General features: G+C 35.8%; 1 protein-coding gene across 1 annotated transcript; it reads right to left on the bottom strand.

The window, feature by feature from the left end:
- Window positions 1–3,891: 3,891 nt before the first annotated feature.
- LOC145576579 (3-phosphoinositide-dependent protein kinase 2-like) lies at window positions 3,892–15,299 on the bottom strand. Its single transcript, XM_081634310.1, has 11 exons — window positions 14,881–15,299; window positions 11,810–11,990; window positions 11,645–11,697; window positions 10,499–10,600; window positions 10,294–10,402; window positions 10,142–10,220; window positions 9,772–9,937; window positions 4,963–5,097; window positions 4,707–4,870; window positions 4,310–4,532; window positions 3,892–4,100 (listed from the first exon to the last, which is right to left on the bottom strand). Exons 1-11 carry the CDS (start codon window positions 15,103–15,105, stop codon window positions 4,017–4,019), a joined length of 1,521 nt encoding a protein of 506 aa, XP_081490436.1. The 5' UTR covers window positions 15,106–15,299; the 3' UTR covers window positions 3,892–4,016.
- Between the last annotated feature and the right edge of the window lie 4,394 nt (window positions 15,300–19,693).

The following is a 19,693-nucleotide window of genomic DNA, read 5'->3' as shown; positions in this document are numbered from 1 at the left end:
CATCAACCGCAGACTGTATGGAATCAAGAGGCAGTACAGAGTGTTGTAAAACCATCTTAGAGGTACTTTCCCCATAGACGGCGCCAAATGTTTTGGGGTTTTCTGTGTCCCTCGGGAGAGTTACATCACCAAGACTAGAATCAGGTCGTCTGTACCTATAAAACAACTAAAGCTCCGGTTGGTCGAAGTTCTGCCTCCGATGATCAAGTTAGTCAAGGTTCGGAGTAAAAAGATGCGGAAAAGTAAATATCTTCTCGTATTCCCGAGATCAGGTTTTTCTCTGTTTTCGAGAGTAGTAAATGATGTAATGATTGAAACTTGCCCCAATAATGGGGCGAATCTCCCTATTTATAGGGTCCTAGAAGTTTGTGCCCTTATCCTAGGTTTTAGTGACCTAGAAATGTGGGCCGCGCCTTTTTTACAACTTTCTAGGGAATCGGGCCTTGAAAGTCGCCAAACCCTTATGGGATATCTTCCTTCCACGTGTTGTACCCAGGTTAGTCCATTTAGAGACCTTCCTAGGGTGACACGTGTCACGCTTTGAGAGGTCCATGTGGTAGGGTAAAAATACCCAAAACACAGATTACAACTCATATTAGGAACATAGAGCACTCCAATTAGAGTTATCTTTTCCGGCAAACAAACAGAACCAATAAGAGACGTTAACACGGTTTCACCGTTTGGTAATCCTACTGGAAATTCAAAGCTTTTTGTATCAAAAAGCCAAGATTTTTCTCCCGTAACATGATGAGTCGCTCCAGTGTCAATAATCCACGAGGTATCATCAAACTTATCATTCAAATGATTATCGAAAATTGTGGCATTCCCCCTCAATCCTGTAATAGCTTTTCACTGTTCACTTGTAAATAACTAACCATAAGGAGTAATTGCATCATTCGATCTTGCACCAACACTATTCACAGAATTAGCATTAGCCTGCACAAGGCCACGACTAAGCCTTGCCGCAAGCTGCCGGCTTTCGGCCAGCCACGAAGATCGTAGCAATGACTCCCCTCATGACCCTCTTTTTGCAGTAATTACAGACTTTATCGGACCAACACTTCACGGTCTCATGACCCACCTTCTTGCATTTTTTACAAATTGGCGCAGGCCGATCAGAGCCGCCACCAGACCGATCAGAACCACCACACCCCCTCTTTACTCTTGTACGGACAGCAAACCCAAGAGCAGGAGGAGAATCTTATTTGTTGCTGGAAATTCCCCGAACTCGTTCATCTTGAGACACCTGTTAATATGCCCTATTTAGAGAAGGTAACAAATTTTGAGAAAGGAGAGTAGTGCAAAGAGGAGCATATTACTCAGAGTATAATCCGAGCAGAAACTGTTGCAGTCGATCACCATCACGCCGATCACCGTGCTGCTTGCCTACATTACAAGTACACTTGCCACACTTGCAAGCAATTAAGGGTTCGTGTTTATCAAGTTCATCACAAAACATCGAAAGTTTGCTAAAGTATACAGCATTGTTTTTAGTTGCTCACAACGATTAATATCATTTTATTTGTTAAATACGAGGGGCGTTAACGAGACAAAAATGTTCATGTAAATCTGATATGTCTATTTTATATAGTGATTTACCCCCGTCCCTTGGTCATAATTAGGAGTATTTTTGGCTCTTTAGAGCCACTTTTATTACTATTATGTGTTTTCTAGTGTTTTCGTAGTTTTGGTAGTGTTTTGTAGAAAATCGCATATTTGGAGCATTTTCCCGGGATTATTTGGAGCAACTACGAGCATTGGAGGAGCACGGCCATCTTTCGTAGCCCAAGGCCGGTTAGAGTCATCAAACCGGTTATTAAGGGCTCGACATATGAGAAGCCAAGGCATTAGACTGAGTTATTAAGCCCCAAAGAGGAATCCGGATTGGGCTAAGAATTGAATCCCAATTGAAGTCCAAGGAAGTGTCCAAGTGTTCCGCCCGATCAGGGAAGTCCCCGCCCTGAGGCGCGCCCGACCGGGCTGGGCGGAAGAACAAAGAAATGCTTCGCCCGAGCTCGCGCCTGACCGGGCGCGAGAGATGCCCATTGAGGAAAAAGGAGGGCACGGCCAGGCGAGATGGCGCCCGACCGGGCGCATGTTTTAGAGGAGGATGACGACGTTCTTTTACTTAGATTTTAATTAGGATTTTTATTTTTCGTACAAATACGTTTTAGTTGTTTTGATACAATTACCTCTCTTTCATTAGCAAAATTCTCCCTTAAGCTTATACTTCTCTCTTGTTTCTCTCTCTACAACTCTTGGTTTGAATTCAATTCATTATTTCTGTTAACTTTGATAACGATTTCTTCCCTTTTAATTTCAGTAATTTATTTGCTTTTGTTCATCATGTTTTGCTTAATTGCTTTGATTAGTTTAGATTTAATTGTGTGAGTAGATTATTTTCTAGGATTGTGGGGATCCATAAATAATATGAAGGGGTAATTTATTATTGTTGATTGTCAATGCTTGATTAATTTCCTATTGATTGATTTAATGCTATACAATTAGATTTGGCCATGTTTAATTGTATGAGTTATGCAATATTGATTCGAGATTCGAAAGATGAGAATTAATGTTTAGGCTTAGTTTCAATAGGCAGGTTAATTTATAAATGGTTAAGTCAAGATTCCGAGAGATGCGATTTAATACCGGTAGATTAATTCCGTGATTGTAATACATAGCGAAAGCCCTTTATGATCTGATTAATTGATGCATTGATGATTGATTATTATGTTTTACTCTGTAATGTTATTTATTGGTGAACTTATACGCTAGGCTTTTATTATTTGATTTTCTCCCTAATTTAAAATCCGTAGTTTAATTCTTTTACAACAACAATTTGGTTACTTAATAATTTAGATTATTTAATTTAATTAGGAATAAATTGACTCGTTTTCCCTGGTTCAACCCTACTTCCCTATCTACTTTAGTTAGAGGACTTAGGAATTACTTTTGATAAGGTGATACGACTTTAGCCTGTCAAAATCATTCCACAGTTTCTTGGCATTATCATAATGAGAGAGCATGGATTTTACCTCCGGATCAATGGTGTTCATTAGCCAAGAAACAAGCATACCACTTCGTCACCCAATCATCCTTCGTACACGGCGGAACAGAAGACATGATACTACCATCAAGAAACCCAAATTTCCTCGTAGAGGACAGAGCAATACGAATCGAGTGAGACCAATCATTGAATTTCTCAAGTTTGAGACGCTGAGATGTGATGAAGTCCCCGGGCCGATCTTGCGGTCCAAGGTGGAATGGAGAATTACTCTCAATTTTTGGTGGTGGTGGAGGTGGTGTGTGACCTTCACCCATGACTCACAGTGAGAGGAAAAAAAAAACACCTTAAGATTTAATACCATGTTAATTTTGTGTGAACTTTGTGATTTAATTTTGACGCTAGGAATTAGGAAACTTATCAAAAGATAACCATAAAACTATTCTATCAAATATTGTCCAAATCTCCTAAATATATTCTCAATACACGTATAATTTTTTTTTTCTTTTTCTTTTTATAAGTAACCTTTTCGTAAGCCTACTTGTCATCCGAACCTGCTAGAAGAAATACGTATCAAAGTTTAGATTATTTTTTTTTGGAATAAAAGTTCAGATTATTAGATAATACTTGAAAGTAAAGTTGAGATTATTCAAAGTTAATCTCTCAAAGTTGAGATTATTAAAGTGAATTTTTCCTACTTTCTTCCCTCTATTTTTTTTTTTTTTTTTTTTTTTTTGCGGAAGGGGGGGGGGGGGGGGGGGTGGGGTTGATAGTCAACAATTGTTAAAATAAAAAAAGAAAGAAAATTTGTTGAATTATGCCTCAAAAGCAAAAAAAAAATATATTGGTGGGGTCGGGCATCGGCATTATGCCTTGAGACTACCAAATCGTGCAATGTGATAACTTTCTATTCAACTAAAATCTTTCACAAGTTCCCAGATTTCTGTGAATTTTCAATTACACTATATTCAGAAGTAACAAAAAAGTATCGCTGTAATTGAAAAAAAAAAAATCAACGGTTCTGAAGCCCTTCAATGGCTTTCTTCCATTGCCACGCTCTCTGCTTGGGATCTTCAAATGACATAACCTTCTTGGGCTGAAACAAAAAAAGAAGGAAAAAATGACGAGTATGTATGTGAATGTTAGTGTAAAAGAACAATGTAGTTGATTAAATATAAAAATGGGGAAGAGTGCTACATAATAGGGCATAAGGACTTCAAATAACATGAATCAGATTTATCCTTTGAAGAACAAACTTATTCATGTACATTGCACATCCCCAGTTATGATAAAAGAAACACTCACAGTGCATATCTTAAAGTGAGAGGGACTAGAGACTTGGACATTTAGATCATTCTGATTATCAGACCAAATTATGTTCCCCTTCACTACCAGTTTTGACGGGTCCACGTAGATCAACTTTGGTTTGTTGGTAAGAATAAGCTGCACCTTTTTGCTAGACAACTTCTGCATTTTCTTCACCATAGAGATCATGAGAACAGATTCACCAGATTCCAAGAATTGTTGCCTGTCAATACAAGCGTACTATGAAATTAAAGCAGCTTAAACAAAACCGTCTGATTGCATGGCAACTTTCGCAAGCTAGAGATACTAGAAACAAGATAGCAAGGACTCAGAAAAATCAAACCACAGTCCACAAGTAAAAGAAAAGGAACAATTGTGCGCACAAAAGAGTTCCCACCATTTTGAATCGAAAGAGTCAATTGATGCAAGCCTTGTTACGTGACCCGCTCCTTCTGTAAATGATGAGGTGCCACTATTCACATCAATTTGCTTAACAGCACTATCTCCAATATGTGTGCAATTCCAAGGATCCTGTGAATTGTCGACACCGCCATAATTACCCTACATGGTGCAAAGAGAAATCATCAAGGAAACTCTGCCAGAACGTCAACAGCCAAAAAGATTGGAAACTGAATGGTGATGAGGAATGTTACCGTAGGTTCCCTGACAAGTTTTGGAGAGGGAATGTCTCTCAAGTTAGCCCAGTCAACTCCACGGAAAAAAGGATGATTTTTTAATGCAGCATATCCCTCGGGTCCAGCACCAGGTCTTTTGCTAGGATCTATGGACTGCAAATTAACACCATCAAGAATATATATAGAGATCCATACATTATACAGTAGCTATGAGCCTATGAGCAGTTTGCATATTAATCCCTCTGCCCCTTTCCAAATCCCAACTTGGCATTATTCAAGAGCATAACTTAAGCCACTTTCATTCTTACTATTCATTTCTTCACAAAACAATCCTCTTACTTGTCTCGCAAGTCAGGGTGCTTAGTCAAAGTGAACAAGTGATATTAAAATAAAAATTAGAAAATCATTGATTTTTTATGTTTTAATGCCAGAAATAATAGACTATAACGAACACAATTACTTATCCCATAACAAACAAATATCACTGATAGCTTCCTCCCACTTGCATAGCCAGAGGCTAGAGCTCTAAAAGTAAAGAGATAAAAAGTTTCGTATGGAATATAAATTAAACGAATATAATCCCTGCATTTCTGATGCAAGAGCATCCATAAAGCCCAAGAATTGAATAAGGCTGTTTGAACTGGCTTTAAAATAGTTTATTTTGCCCAGAACACCTATTTGGATGACTCCTATAGTCCTATTACATGACATGGCTTAGGTGAATAATGATGATCCTTGTGTCTTGAGATTCATTTGATGGTTGGACATAGAATAGAAAGGAAAACAAAATGTATGTGCTTCTTAGTGAATGGGACAACTTAGGACTGCAATATCTTCTTTGATACAAAACATTTTAAGGTGATTCTACTTGGTGATGAAAGTTAAGATCAAGAGCATTCCATAAATAGGTCATTAGCCTATTTTGAGCATCAGATGAAGTTTTGAAAATTTCAAGTTGAACAGCTGAAACTGCAAGTTGTGCGACCAGTCGTGCAGATTAGCAGGCTTGTGCAAAATGAGCAAATTGCCATTTCACATGTTGTACAACCACTCGTGCAAAACTTTCACGGTCATGCAACATGGGAACAGATTCAATGATACAGGAGCACGACTTCCATGAACACTTGTGCAAAACTTGCACAGCATGCAACTTAACAGAAACATATATATACTGTTTTAAATTGAAATAATCTTAATCTTTCATTTTGTAATCTATGGGTCCATAAAAGAAGATTCTTAGGGAACCCTAGAGTAGTAGTAGTCACCCTATATATAGGGAAAACTGGAAAGGAAAGCTTGTATGAAACCTTCTGATTATTTATGAAATGTTGAGATTTTTTTCTCTCCTACTGCATCTACATTCATCATTTCTTTGTGGGAAACAACTTAATTTATGTAATTAATCAATTTTTAACCTAATTTTTTAAGAGATTAGTTCAGATAACCTTGTACTCGTCAAAGTTGATAATTGTAGAGACAAGTTTTACACTTTTTATTTATTAACACTTTGTTTGAATAACAAAGAAGGAAGGAAAAGAGGGGGAGGGAAAGAGGAAGGGAAAGGTAAGCCCCATTGTCCCTCCAAATTTCTCCGATTTTGGAGGGATTACGCTTATAAAGAGAGAGGGAAAGTGGATCCCTCCCTCTCCTTCCCCTTCCTTCCCCCAATCTTTTACCCTAAGAATAGAAATTTCCTCCCTTTTTCTTCTCATCTTTTCCTTCCATTTTCTTCTTTCCAAACAAAGTGTAATTCATTGGTTTTCTTTAAAACCAAAAATCTAGAAAATAGTACATTGAAAGGTGGTAAATTGTATGAAATTTGAAGTCTTGGTGATTATCTCACATCAAATCATAAATGCATTACGTAGTAATTTATATATGGCAACTTATTACAATTTTTAATGTCTCTCACTAAGATATAAAGTGCACCATTTTTTTCATGCTTGCCAATGCAATACTTTGGTCCTTAGTATCTTCAACTATACTTTAGTAACAATTATAAAAAAAAAACTTGATAATTGAAAAGTAGATATCGAGACGAATCTAACTAGAACTCATACAAATAGTCGGTCAAAGGAGATTGTGTGAATAGTACAAAAGTCCAAACTAAACCTAGTACACACACTCTCTCCCCCTAATTTTCTCTCTTTACCCTTGTACCCTAACCTTAGCGGCTACCGAACGAATATCTACACCGGCTAGCATTCCTAGCAGTGACTTCTCTCAACCGTGACAATCGTCCTTAGCTAGCAGCGAGAGGTTGATGTTGTTGTTTCCGCCCCGTTAGATTGCCGATGATGGTGGGGCAACTCCATCTTCCTCTTTGATAGTTATGAACTTATTTATAGGATTAGCCTAATTATAAAGCTCAACTTATCTTCTAATTTTTACTTGTATAAAGATAATTTTGCTAAGCAATTATCAATTTTAAGATCTGCATTAAAAATTGTCTATGAATTAATGTTCATTTCTACTTTGAATTGTACCGTTTAGAGGTATATTAGTTGTACCGTACACTCATTACTTTAAATTTTATAATTTATGAATATAAATTGGTTGTTTTTATAAATGTGTAGTAGATTACTCAGTATATTTTTGGAGTTATTTGTTTGATTATTGAAATCTATAGTATAGTAACAAAGGTAGCATGAATATAAAACCTCTCACACAAGAAAAAAAAATGATGACAAACCTCCCTTATGCTATTTAACCAACAAAAAAGGTTTAGACAAAATAGAGAGCATAAATAACAAAAAGAAACAGGGGCCATATGTTCTGTAAAAAGAGAAAGAATGGATGATTCATTCCATACGGATTGGCATAATATTCCAAAATAATGCATTGGTAGAACTTTTGACATACATAGAGAGAAGTTAGCTTTCTTGTTTCACATCATTCTATCCTTATCCAATCAATTGTCATTCCCCTTGACGTTTCACAGAGATAAAATGTACGAGTAGTGGCTAGCACCATCATGAAAGAGCAATATTTCTGTACTGATGTTGACCTAGCATAAATTAGTATTATCATAGAAAAAATGGCTGTTTTATGCTTTCCTTGGTTTTCATGCTACTGCAAGCTTTATGTGGCTGATGAATTGTATAGGTTTCTCTGTGATACAAAATGGATTTTGGGGTATCTATGAGTTATGTATTGATTGATTGCAGAAGCCCGTTATAGTTTAAATTGGCTCAGAGTTGGTACCAGCTGACCAAGGAGATATAGGTTTTGTCAGAGAGAAGATGCTAAAGTGAAAAGTGGAAGGGGCTCTATGAACTGAACAAGATATGGGCATACAATATACAAAATGTATCTATGAATCGAATCTTCAGAAATATATCTGTTTGATCTTCAAGTGGACAAGTTATAAATTATTTCATTATTCACAAATGAAACAGGTAGCATAGAGGTTATCCTATGTAATTTACACATGCTATGTAGTCTTCTTCTTTCAGTTTATTATGGGAATATGAATTAAGTAGTCTTAAATCTTAACAAAAGGATAAAATAAAAAAATAAAAAATAAAAAATAAAAAAAGGTAAAAAGAAGATTCACAAGGGTGTTTCAGATGGCTGTCACTTAATTAAAAGAAATGAACTAAAATGTAGAAAATTTTCAGGTCGAAGAGGAGAAAGAATTGAGAGCTTGAGTTTCCAGATTAAGGAGAGAGGAGAAAGAAGAGAAAGAGAAAAGAAAAAAAGATTGAAGAAAGAGAATGAAAGAAGAATCAATTGAATAGAGAGAAAGAGCAAACTGACCTGGAACACCATCAGCAATGACTATTGGAGATTGCCGGGCGGCAATCTCTGTCATAGCCTGCAACCACTAATTTCCAAATTGCTTCACCAACCCCAAATACGTCTACTATGATTAGGGCTTTTGATTGGGGGTTAAATTGAAATAAATTCCTACAATTTATTGAGAGTCATTGCTCAAATTTGCATCCTTAAGAATGAATAAGATTAATTTGAAACCTTTATTGATTATTTTTTTTTATTTAGTGACTCAGATCTCCTCTTCTCTCGCCTCAAAACATAAAGCATCCCAAGCACTGCGCCTTGTGCCCTGGTAAAGGAGAACTGAAGCGCACGCCTTCTGTCTGGGTTGCATGTTACAGTGCGGAGTGCTCCTAGTCGAGCCTTGTGCCTAGGCACGTCTAGGGTCACTTTGTAAAAACAAGCTCACATACACCATGACAAACACCCAAGTGTTGAGTCTATGCAATAATTCATGGACACAAGAATCATGGTGTTTACTTCTTTGTACAAGCTCACGTGATGCGAGTACATTTATCTAGTGATATCATATTCACCATGGTACAATATCCATTAGCTTGAAAAGGAAAGGTGTATTACTTTGGGATTATTGACTTACTAGGTGGTAGTTATAGTCTCAAAATTTATTACACCCAATATTAAGTTTCCACAGCAGGTGCAACAGGAGCCATGCCCTCACATTCACAAATGCCCTCTCAATTGAGTGGGAAAAGTTTTACCCTACAGTGGAGAAGCTCTAGAACACATTTAAGGACATAAACCAAGCTTTTACTAATGAAGTAGCTCAGAACCTTGAGCGCAAGCTCATAATTAAAAAATGTGATCATGCTAGATGCTACATTCTAGGCTAAGTAAAATTGAGATGCTGCATTCTAAGCAATGAGAAAATTAAAATTTGAGATCCCTTCCCAAGATTTGATCTAGGCTAAGTAATTTTTGCTCAGTCTCTATAGTGATACCTAATCAGCTCAGACCAATCTATAACTTAAAGTATCTAGAAACATCATATAGATCCACATGCAAAAACAAACTAATTGATAACGGTCTTACCAATAAACGATCAATGAGGTCCTTCGCCTCCTCTGAAAAATAATCTGGAAGCTTAAGGTCTCTTGCGATAATTTTTTGGAAAATCAACCACTCACTTGCATCTTTGAATGGAGATGTCCCTGAAAGCATCTGATACAAGGTGCAACCAAGCGCCCATAGATCGTTTCTGTTTCAGGAAAGGAACAAACTGCATGAAAATCGATAACAGAAATGAATCAACAAAGATTCAAATTGTTGACGCATGGGAAATCAATTGATATATTTGATAGATGGCTCTTTTTACAAGGAAACCAACAGTTGCAAGAAGTTGCTTCTAAGTCCATTTCACAAACTTGCTTTTCCCTTGTACATCAACATGTTATCCACATACCCAAATGTTGCAGGTGAAGAATTTAGGACTTCTGGAGGGACATATGCGGCCGTTCCCACAAAAGTGCAAGCTTTGTCATCTGGTTTATTCATTAAAGAACAAAATTTAGCCTATGACCAAACTTAACTATCCAAAATCTACAATACATGTACCTGATGCAGCATTTGGAAGGACTGTTATGCTGCTATCTTGCATAGGTTTCACACTGCCAAAATCAGCAATCTTAATGTGACCATCTGAGGTAAGCAGCAAGTTCTCTGGCTGCAAAATATAAGAACATTAATGAAGTAAACATTACACGGAATTACATCTATACACTTGGAAAGCATTGAGAAAATCAGCTAGCCAAGAGTTTACCTTAATGTCACGATGTATCAAACCCAAACCATGTATATACTCCAGTGCGTCCACAACTTCTGCAGCATAAAAGCGAGCTTCAGCCTCGGACAAACGACCTTTCTGCATACAGTGATATTAATCACATACGAGAGACGTTTACAAATACAGAGTAATTCATTGATGCGGAAAAAGCATATTAACATATTTGTACCCAAGTAATTACTTATAACTGTGGCAGATTACAGTTGAAATTAATGTCAGGACGTGGGAAGTAACAAAAGCTTCAGTAATTACAAACATCAATGGTACTCTTATAGTCATAATAATGTTAATTTTCAATTATGAAATTATTACAAATTTATTGTAATTTCTACTACTGGAATTGAATTATTATAGTACTCTTGCTGCATTATATGATTATAGTGACTGTAATCCTTTCTGCTTATATGTTTCAAATTAACTATTCTAACTGATTAAGTTCTCAGAATCTCAGATTCGCACAACGAATGAAGTGGCAAGTGTTGGAGAGCAGCCCCATTTCAAGCTAACCTAACTCTTACAGGGAAGACTTCACCAAGAAAAAAACAAAATGAAGAAAAAAAAAAAGTTTATACCTCTATTAATTTAATGCCTGTCATTTAGTCCATAAAGAATTATCTCTGCAATTTTCTAAATTTGTGACACAATTAAAGGGAAGTAATGAATTAATACAAGTTAAAATTAAGGAGTTGTTTGGCTTCCTTTCTTTTATTTTGAAGCCAAAATATGTAAATATCAAAGGTAACTCTCCCCACCCCACACCCCACACCCCCCCCCCCCCCCCCCCACGCCCTCCTCCTAATCAGAAAGCTAGACTCACGAAGTGAAATAAATTGGGGTAAAATTTTAGTATTTCTTTGGCAAACATGGAATATAAATAACTTTATGGAGCAAGGTGAAATGTAGAATAGGAAGAAACTAATGAAAAAGGTGTAGTGTAACCCATATCACATAAAAAATGAGAAAAAATAAAAAGTTGATCTGACATTTGGCGAAGATAGATTGTACAGACATTAGTGTTTTCTTGATCAATTTGTAAGTGTATTTGGTTATCTCTAGAAATAAGAGAACTTCTTGTGAAACCCAAGATAGTAATTGAGCAGAATAGCAGATTCATATACTTACCCTGGTTATCTGGTCAAAAAGCTCCCCACCTTCACATGATTCAAGAGCCATATCTTCATCACCAAGAAACGAGTTTAACAAAGATTTGAAAAAAAAAAAAAAAAAAAAAAAGAGAGAGAAAGGGCCACATTACTGAAAGATAATGAATAGACAAAAATGCCCTACATAAAGAAAAGGTATCCTGAAAAGTAAAGAACAGTCGCACAATGCCAGGATGATCTAATTGATCAAGAACTATTCTTTCCAACTTCACATAAGAAGTTTTATTTTCCTTAGTGATGAATTTCTTATCCATAATCTTCAAGGCATAGATAACCCCTGTATCTTTCTTCCTTGCCCGCACCACCTGCAAATCCATGTATGAATTAGAAACAGCACACAAATTAGTGAGAAAAAATTCTAATCGAGGAAGCATGTAAGCACATAAAGACTGCCAAGATACATCCATCCTATAATTTACAAGATAAAAACTTGAAAAAAAAAATCCCTCTAACAAGTGCAAAATCCTGGACGTCCAACCATATATTCAGTAGGAAAAAAACTCTCTTTTAACTAGCCTGACTCATACGGCAGGAGTTGTCCGGGTTCCCACTATGATCCTTTACAACTAATGCAATACACCAAAGCCACCAAAGAGAGAAAAACACAACCCACTTACAACATTTTATCCAACAAAAAGAGTAGAAACGTGCACACACACACACACACACAATTGACTATAGCACTAAGAAGAAAATTAAACCAGTAGTTATCGTCATGAATTTTCAAATTTTGATTTCCTGCAAACAAACTTTTAGTCTGTCTTCTAAAATTTGAAAAACATCTTAATCCAACTTCATTCAAGTCACTTCAAGAATGAAGTTAGAGCCTAAGCCCACATTTTACTATACTTCAACCATAAAACCCATCATCCAATGTCACGTATACACTGCCCACCAAAATTGATGAAGTATTCTTGTGATTTTGGACAAAAGTTCTTTAAGACAATGAAACTCTACAAAGGGTTATTAAGTGTAGAATTCTTCAGGATAGAGAGAGATTTTACAGAGTGGTTGTTAAGAATGTAATTTGAATTAAGGGCAAACATATCAAAGATTTTTAAGTCTAGTCTCTTAAAAAAACAGGTTTCAGGGGGGTTTGGGAGAAGTTGGTATATAATGGGAAGGATAAGAACATGAAAGAGAAGAAGTCTTCATTGGAATTTTAAGTTATTCATAAAATGTACCTCAATCTCCTCCATCAAAGTGTTCACACAGTTTGAAAAAGAAAATTAAGGTTCTCAATCTTCAATTTCACACAAAGTTTGATAAAGAATGATGTTATAGCAAAGAATAATAAGCTTATTGAAGTTAACTTGAAACTTTCATAACTTTTCATTGTTGCTCAAATCAAACTTATGATCTATCAATGGAAAGCTCTAGAACTCAAATTTCATCTATTAGTGGAATCAACTTGAAATAATTTGTAGCAACTAGCAAAGAAGATATTGTTGCCCAAACTTGACCATCCATTAACAACTAAGAACATTAACATTGATTCCACCCTTGCTCTTGTCGAGACACATAAGTAACCTAGATACACTTAAGCTAGCCTGTAAAATGGGATAATCATCTAAATAATGGTGTTGGGAAATAAATAACACCATTCAAAACTAGGTAATATATCTAAATTCAACCTACAAGCTTCATGGATGCTTCCGCAACAAATACCCTAAGAGATCAATACTAAACCATACAACCTCTAAGTTGCGAGTTCCCATACAAAGGAAGGTATGCCGTGTACCTAAGTTGTGCCAGTGCAATGAAGTGCCTTTTTCATACTAGGTGGGGCAATTTCAACGCGAAGTAGTGTGCTTCACTTCAATGAGCCACATTAACATAGCTGAAACATTTTCCTTGTAAAATTATCCAATATTCCTTCAAAGTTGGAACACAATTACAGGAAAGGACCCACTTCTTTTCAATATTTCTCTTACTTGCTTTGGGACCACTTTACTTACTACTTTCCAAATAAAAAGAACCTCACTCAAACCCCTCAAAAAGCAATGGCCTACTTCCCATTAAATATGACAAATAAAGACACCATTATCAACTAACACACAATCAAATATGAAGGTCGTTTTGCATAAAATACTGCACTGAAACTGATGAATGATTCTACTTTGACTAACGTGACTAATCTATGACGGAAAGAGTATTATAAATTGGATCTACAACTAATGAATGATTGTCATAACAAATTTAAAGATTTTAAAAGGCAGAATTAGCATTGTAAGATTGGCATAACAAGTCATGTCCAAATTTAAAGATTTAACTTTTTAGGTGTATCGTGAATTTTAGTCCTTAAATAAAAACATCCTGGAGGAACACAAAGTTACAGAATTAGCAACAAAATTAAACCATCGCCAACCAGAGGTTCACTTTAATATTTAGAGTGTTGCTGGTACATCGCATCCTTGCCCCTTTCCAAAAACAAATAAAGAAAGAATTTTCTGTTCAATAGGGTGTTGCTAAGTGGTCTAAATCACATACACAATCATATGGAGGCAAGTGATGAACTCTATTGCAATATGGAAAGCCCAAAGCAAATTCATACGAGGTAATAAAATAAAGAAGTGACCATTCACAAAATTTGTACATTACTCTTACATGTACCAATGTAGCATAGAATAATACATCTAGCCAAGGTTTCCTTTTAATGAGATCACTACAAAGTCATTGCTTCTATCCTAAACATACGCTAGCTACCTCTGCAAGCTGGATATACACGATCTCCTTACCGTCTCAAATAACCTCGTCACATAAAAACCCTTCAAAACTGAATAGAATACCACATTCGCTAATCACCAAATGATTCCTTAAGTTTCAGATGCATTTCGAAACCATGGCCAATCATCGATTATTTAAACAAAGAGAAGCACAATTACAAGTAACTATTACTACATTAACCATCCAGAACCTTGCATGCAAAATGATTTTTATCCATCATATCACCCATAAACTTTTCCAATTTTATGAGCCAAATCAAGAGTCTCTGATCAAATAGCTCATACAACTAGCAACCCTTCCCAAATGCCAAGGCATATAATATGCACATTTTAGGAAAAGTCACTGGAATCCATCAAAATTACATATATATAACAATAACTCATGAAACAAAATCTCAAAATACATGAAATAATCAATTGAAAGCAATAAAATAACCCAAAAATAAAAAGTAAAAATAAGAATCATAACCTTAGAATATGAACCAACACCATAGATCTTCCCTAATTCAAAATCTTCAACGGTGAAATTCTCCTGAGGAGCCCTAAATTGAAAGCTTTTACCTCTTTGAACACCGCCAAGACCACCTCCGGCAGCGCCTCGGCCGCCATTATTGGATGATTCATCTTGAATCCTCAACTTTGAATCAAATTCCTGCTCCATTATCGCACCTTCTCCTCCGACTACTGCCAACATCTCTCTCTTTCTCTCTCCTCCTTCAAAATAGCTCACATTCTCAGTTTCTCACCATTCCATAAAAACTTCAAGGAAAAAATAAAGGAAAGAAAAGAAAAACAAAAGCGAAAAAAAAGGAAGATACCACTGAATCTTGTGTCTTCTGAAAACTTTATTAACAGCTTTATTTATTTATATTTATCTTCCTTTACTTTCGATTTGGAAAAGGCAAAATTGGTGTAACACTCTGGACTTTGGTTTGGGTGCACTAGCAACTTAAACTAAGCGATATAGACAAAACACCCTAAATTATTAGTTTAGGTGCACTTAGCACCATGAATGAAAATTTCCGATCAAAAGTGGCCGGATTTCGGCAAATTTTCTTTTTTAATAAAAAAATGTTTTTTTATTTTCTTATTATTATTATTAATATTATAATTATTCATAATTATTATTATTATTACAAAAATACCTCGTTTTGAGTGTTGTTTTTTTGTGTGACGAAAATTGCTCGGGTAAGGTTTTGGGGTCATTTTTATCCTTAATGGATCCAAATTCTGCTTCGAATTTGCAAAAAAATAACGAAAATACCTCGTTTTGCGTGTTGTTATTTATTGTGACGGAAATTGTTCTGGTAACGTTTCGAGGGTCATTTTTACCCTTAATGAATCCAAATTCAGCTCGGAATTTGTAAAAAAATAACGAAAATACCTTGTTTTGCGTGTTGAGAAATATCTTGGTAGCTAAGACACGCAAATCGAGATATTCCTTGACACGTAAAACGAGGTATTTTCTTTGCAAATTCCGAGCTAAATTTGGACTTAGTAAGGGTAAAAATGACCCTGAAACCTTACCAGAACAATTTCCATCACAAAAAATAGCAACACACAAATCGAGATATTTCTCGACACGCAAAACAAGGTATTTTCGTTATTTTTTTGCAAATTCCGAGCTTAATTTGGATCCATTAAGGACAAAAATTACCCCCAAAACCTTACCCGAGCAATTTTTTTTACAAAAAAAAACAACACGCAAAACGAGGTGTTTCCGTAATAATAATAAAAAAATATTATTTTATTTAAAAAAAAATTTCACCGAAATCCGGCCACTTTTGGCAGGAAATTTTCATTTATGGTGCTAAGTGCACCAAAGCTAATACTTCAGGGTGTTTTGGCTATGCCGCTTAGTTCAGGGTGCTGAGTGCACCCAATCCATAGTTCAGAGTGTTGAGGCCAATTTTGCCTTTTCAAAATATATATCACCTCCGTTCCCTTTTGTTTTTGACGTTTGGAATTATGGACAGTTATTAATAAATTGTGTAAAATTGAGGTATATTGGCATAAAATCATTGAAAGTACAAATTTAGTTAAAAAAGGAATATTATACCTGTGGAGTAAAGAAAGTAGAAGAGAATTGAGAGAGAAAGTAATAATGAGTATTGAAAATCCATTAAAATATTATAAAAGGTACAGTTGCACATGAAAAGTGGAGGGCAATTGAGTATTTAAATTGTAAAACAAGGGTAACTTTGTCCAAAACTAATGACTTAAAAAGGAAAGATCCTAAATATAAAGAATAAAAAGGAACACCCTAAATAGAAACGTAAAGAACATATAGGAACGGAGGGAGTACTATTGTACTACTTTTACTAATTTATTATATTATACAAGATGAAGCCTGTACGATGCAGAGTTTGGTTAAATTTTGTAAAACAAATTTTTTGTATTTATGTGCTAAAATTTGTTGTATACTCCCTCCGTTTTTAAATACTTGCTCCACTTTTCATTTCCGGTCGTTTTTAAATACTTGCTCCATTTTCTTATTTGGAAAACTTTTACAATATTTAATTCATTTCTCTCACCTAGTGGACCCAATATAAATTATATTTTATTCATTTCATATTCACTCTCATCCAATTCTTTCAACTACATTTACTTTTTATTATTTTGTATTTTTCTACCGACCCTACTACCTCCATATTTTATTACTTTCTCTAATTTCTCCCAAAATTCCGCGCATAGAGAAATAGAGCAAGTATTTAAAAACAGAGGGAGTATTTAGATAAAATTCCTAATATCAAACTATAATATTTTATATTTAATTAATTTAAACTTAAAAATCCCATTTGCCAATTTTGCTTAAGTGGCATTTGAATTATTTAATTCTAAAAGAAATTAATAATCTCTTATTTAATCGTCTACAATTAAAATTTATAATCCTACATGGTGCACTAAGAAAATTAAATCATACGTGGCGCTCTAAAAACTCGACAAAAACTTATGTTATTCAAATTTTCTACTCATGGATTAATAATCATCGGGTAGTTCTTGGAAATGACGCAAACATCATAGTCAAAGCAATTCGAGATAGTCAATTTGGAGTTGCACCTATTTTCATGTAATTTAATGATAATTCTATGATAAGCTTTTAAATTACCTTTTAAAACAATTTTCGTTATATAAAAATACTCTGAACAGACTTATAAACTATTTATTGAAAGTCTTAATTTAATTTGTACATACGAAATATTATTGGTGCATGAGCCCTCGTGACTTGTGAACTTGCTTAATGATTTTTAAGTATGTAGTATAGCTTGTACAATTGTATAGACTTTAATATAATCTAGTAAAAGAACGAAGACATTCTTAATAACCTCAAATTTGCTAATGTGACATGGTGTTACTTATTTCTTGCATGAGTTTCGTAAAAATTTGTTTGATAAGAAAACTATTACCAAAAAAAAAAAAAAAAACCAAAAAAAAAAAAAATATCAACTATACACTAATTTCTTAATTTCACCTGGAGAAATATTGAACTTCCATACATCAACAATTGCTTTAAAGTCATTAACAACTTCATCAAGGTCGTTGTAGTATAGTAGTAAGTATCCGGACCCGTCATTCGGGTGATCCAGGTTCGATCAATCCCCGGCCACGGAGTAGTAATAAAATTGTTTATTGAATATTATTTATACGATATTATTTTAAAAGTTATATTTTTTTTATTCCTATTGAAATTAGAAATCCTATGGGAAATAAAACTCTTTTAACTTTTTTATCCTAAAAAAGTTATCTTAAATTTGTTTATCTAGCATGAGATGTGTTAATGTATAATGTGATAATTGCTTACGTGGCGTGATACTTGGCAGAAAATTAAAACGACAAGTATCGCTACCAAATGTCCTGCCTAAAAGTTTAGCTATATATATAAGTTATATGACATATTAGATTATAGGACCCCTAAAAATAAAATATTATATTGTAGGGAAATTATCACTAGTACACTCCAGGTTTTGACTTTCATCTTTGATACACCTCATTAAGTTTTCATTATCAGCGGTACACTCATAATTATCACTTAATTCCTACTGTTTTGGGTAAAATTACCCAGGCCACGTAGCCCTATAAGAAGGTGACACATGTTACCCTGGGAAAGGTTCCAAGTGAACCTATCTCCCTTTGACATGTGTCCCTCCCAGTCATTGGGAAAAAATCGGCCTTCATGGCCCAAATCCCGAGAAACCTGTAAAACGGCGCAGCCCATCAGTCTTAGGTTTTTGTAACCTAGGCAAGGGCACAAATCCCGATGACCCTACAAATATGGAGATTCCCCCCATTTCTAGGGCACGTTCATTTATTACAACCAACTAACTCTATTACATCAGAGAAAACACCTGTTCTAGGGAATCCGAGAAGATCTCACTTTTACCTTTTTTCGCACCTTTTTACATTCTCCGTACGCGTTCTAACTTGATCGTCGAAGGCAGAACTCCAACCACCTCGAGTCTCTGTTGTTTGCAGGTACACACAGTAGGATTCCAATCTTGGTGACGTAACTCTCCCGAGGGACACAGAAAACCCCAAAACATTTGGCGTTGTTTGTGGGGAGAGTACCTCTAAGATTGTTTTAGAGCCTGTACAGCCTCCTGAACCCAACCAGCTTACGGTCGATGGGGAGGTCTATTCAAACCATGATACAGACAACGACGTTGAAGTCAAAATGCATGTGGCCCCTGATGGGTCACTCATAAGTAAACGCATTTGTCCCAAGGATAGATTAGAACGGGGCGAAAATCAAGCAGATCCGAGCAAGTCCTCCGGACATCTGCCTGAATCATCCCAGGCGGCAAGGGGAAAAACTCTCGTCACTAGAGACGAACTCATGAAATTCATGACTAGCTTCAAAGGGGAAATCAAGGATCTGATAAACAAGAGGACGACTGGCTCTAGCAAGGGTTAGTCGCCCAGAAAATCTCATGCTAAGAGGAACAAGCCAGTCAAGAACCGGCAGCCTACTCCATACCCCACTATTAAGGATAAAGCTCGGACCTTAATTGCCTGGTCTAAGGTTCGTCTGCTCCAGACGGGCACGAGGAAAGTCATCCAGCAAATCCAGCAGGATGGCAGCAAAAAATCACTCTAATGCCTGACATGTCACGAGCAAAAGAGAAACCAGCAGCTGTCTGACTCGGCTTCCATGGCGAGCTTCCCAGACATCTTCAATAATAACTCGGCAAGGTATTCCCAGTCATTGCATGAGAGCCAAACAGGTGGCCAATCTGTCCATACAGGCCCTCAAATGATTGGTTCAGCCCCGTTTGTGCCTCAGA

Source organism: Chenopodium album, chromosome 13 (assembly GCF_948465745.1).
Source record: "Chenopodium album chromosome 13, dcCheAlbu1.1, whole genome shotgun sequence".
Taxonomy (NCBI): Eukaryota; Viridiplantae; Streptophyta; class Magnoliopsida; order Caryophyllales; family Amaranthaceae; genus Chenopodium; species Chenopodium album.
This window is presented reverse-complemented; position numbering and strand designations above follow the sequence as displayed.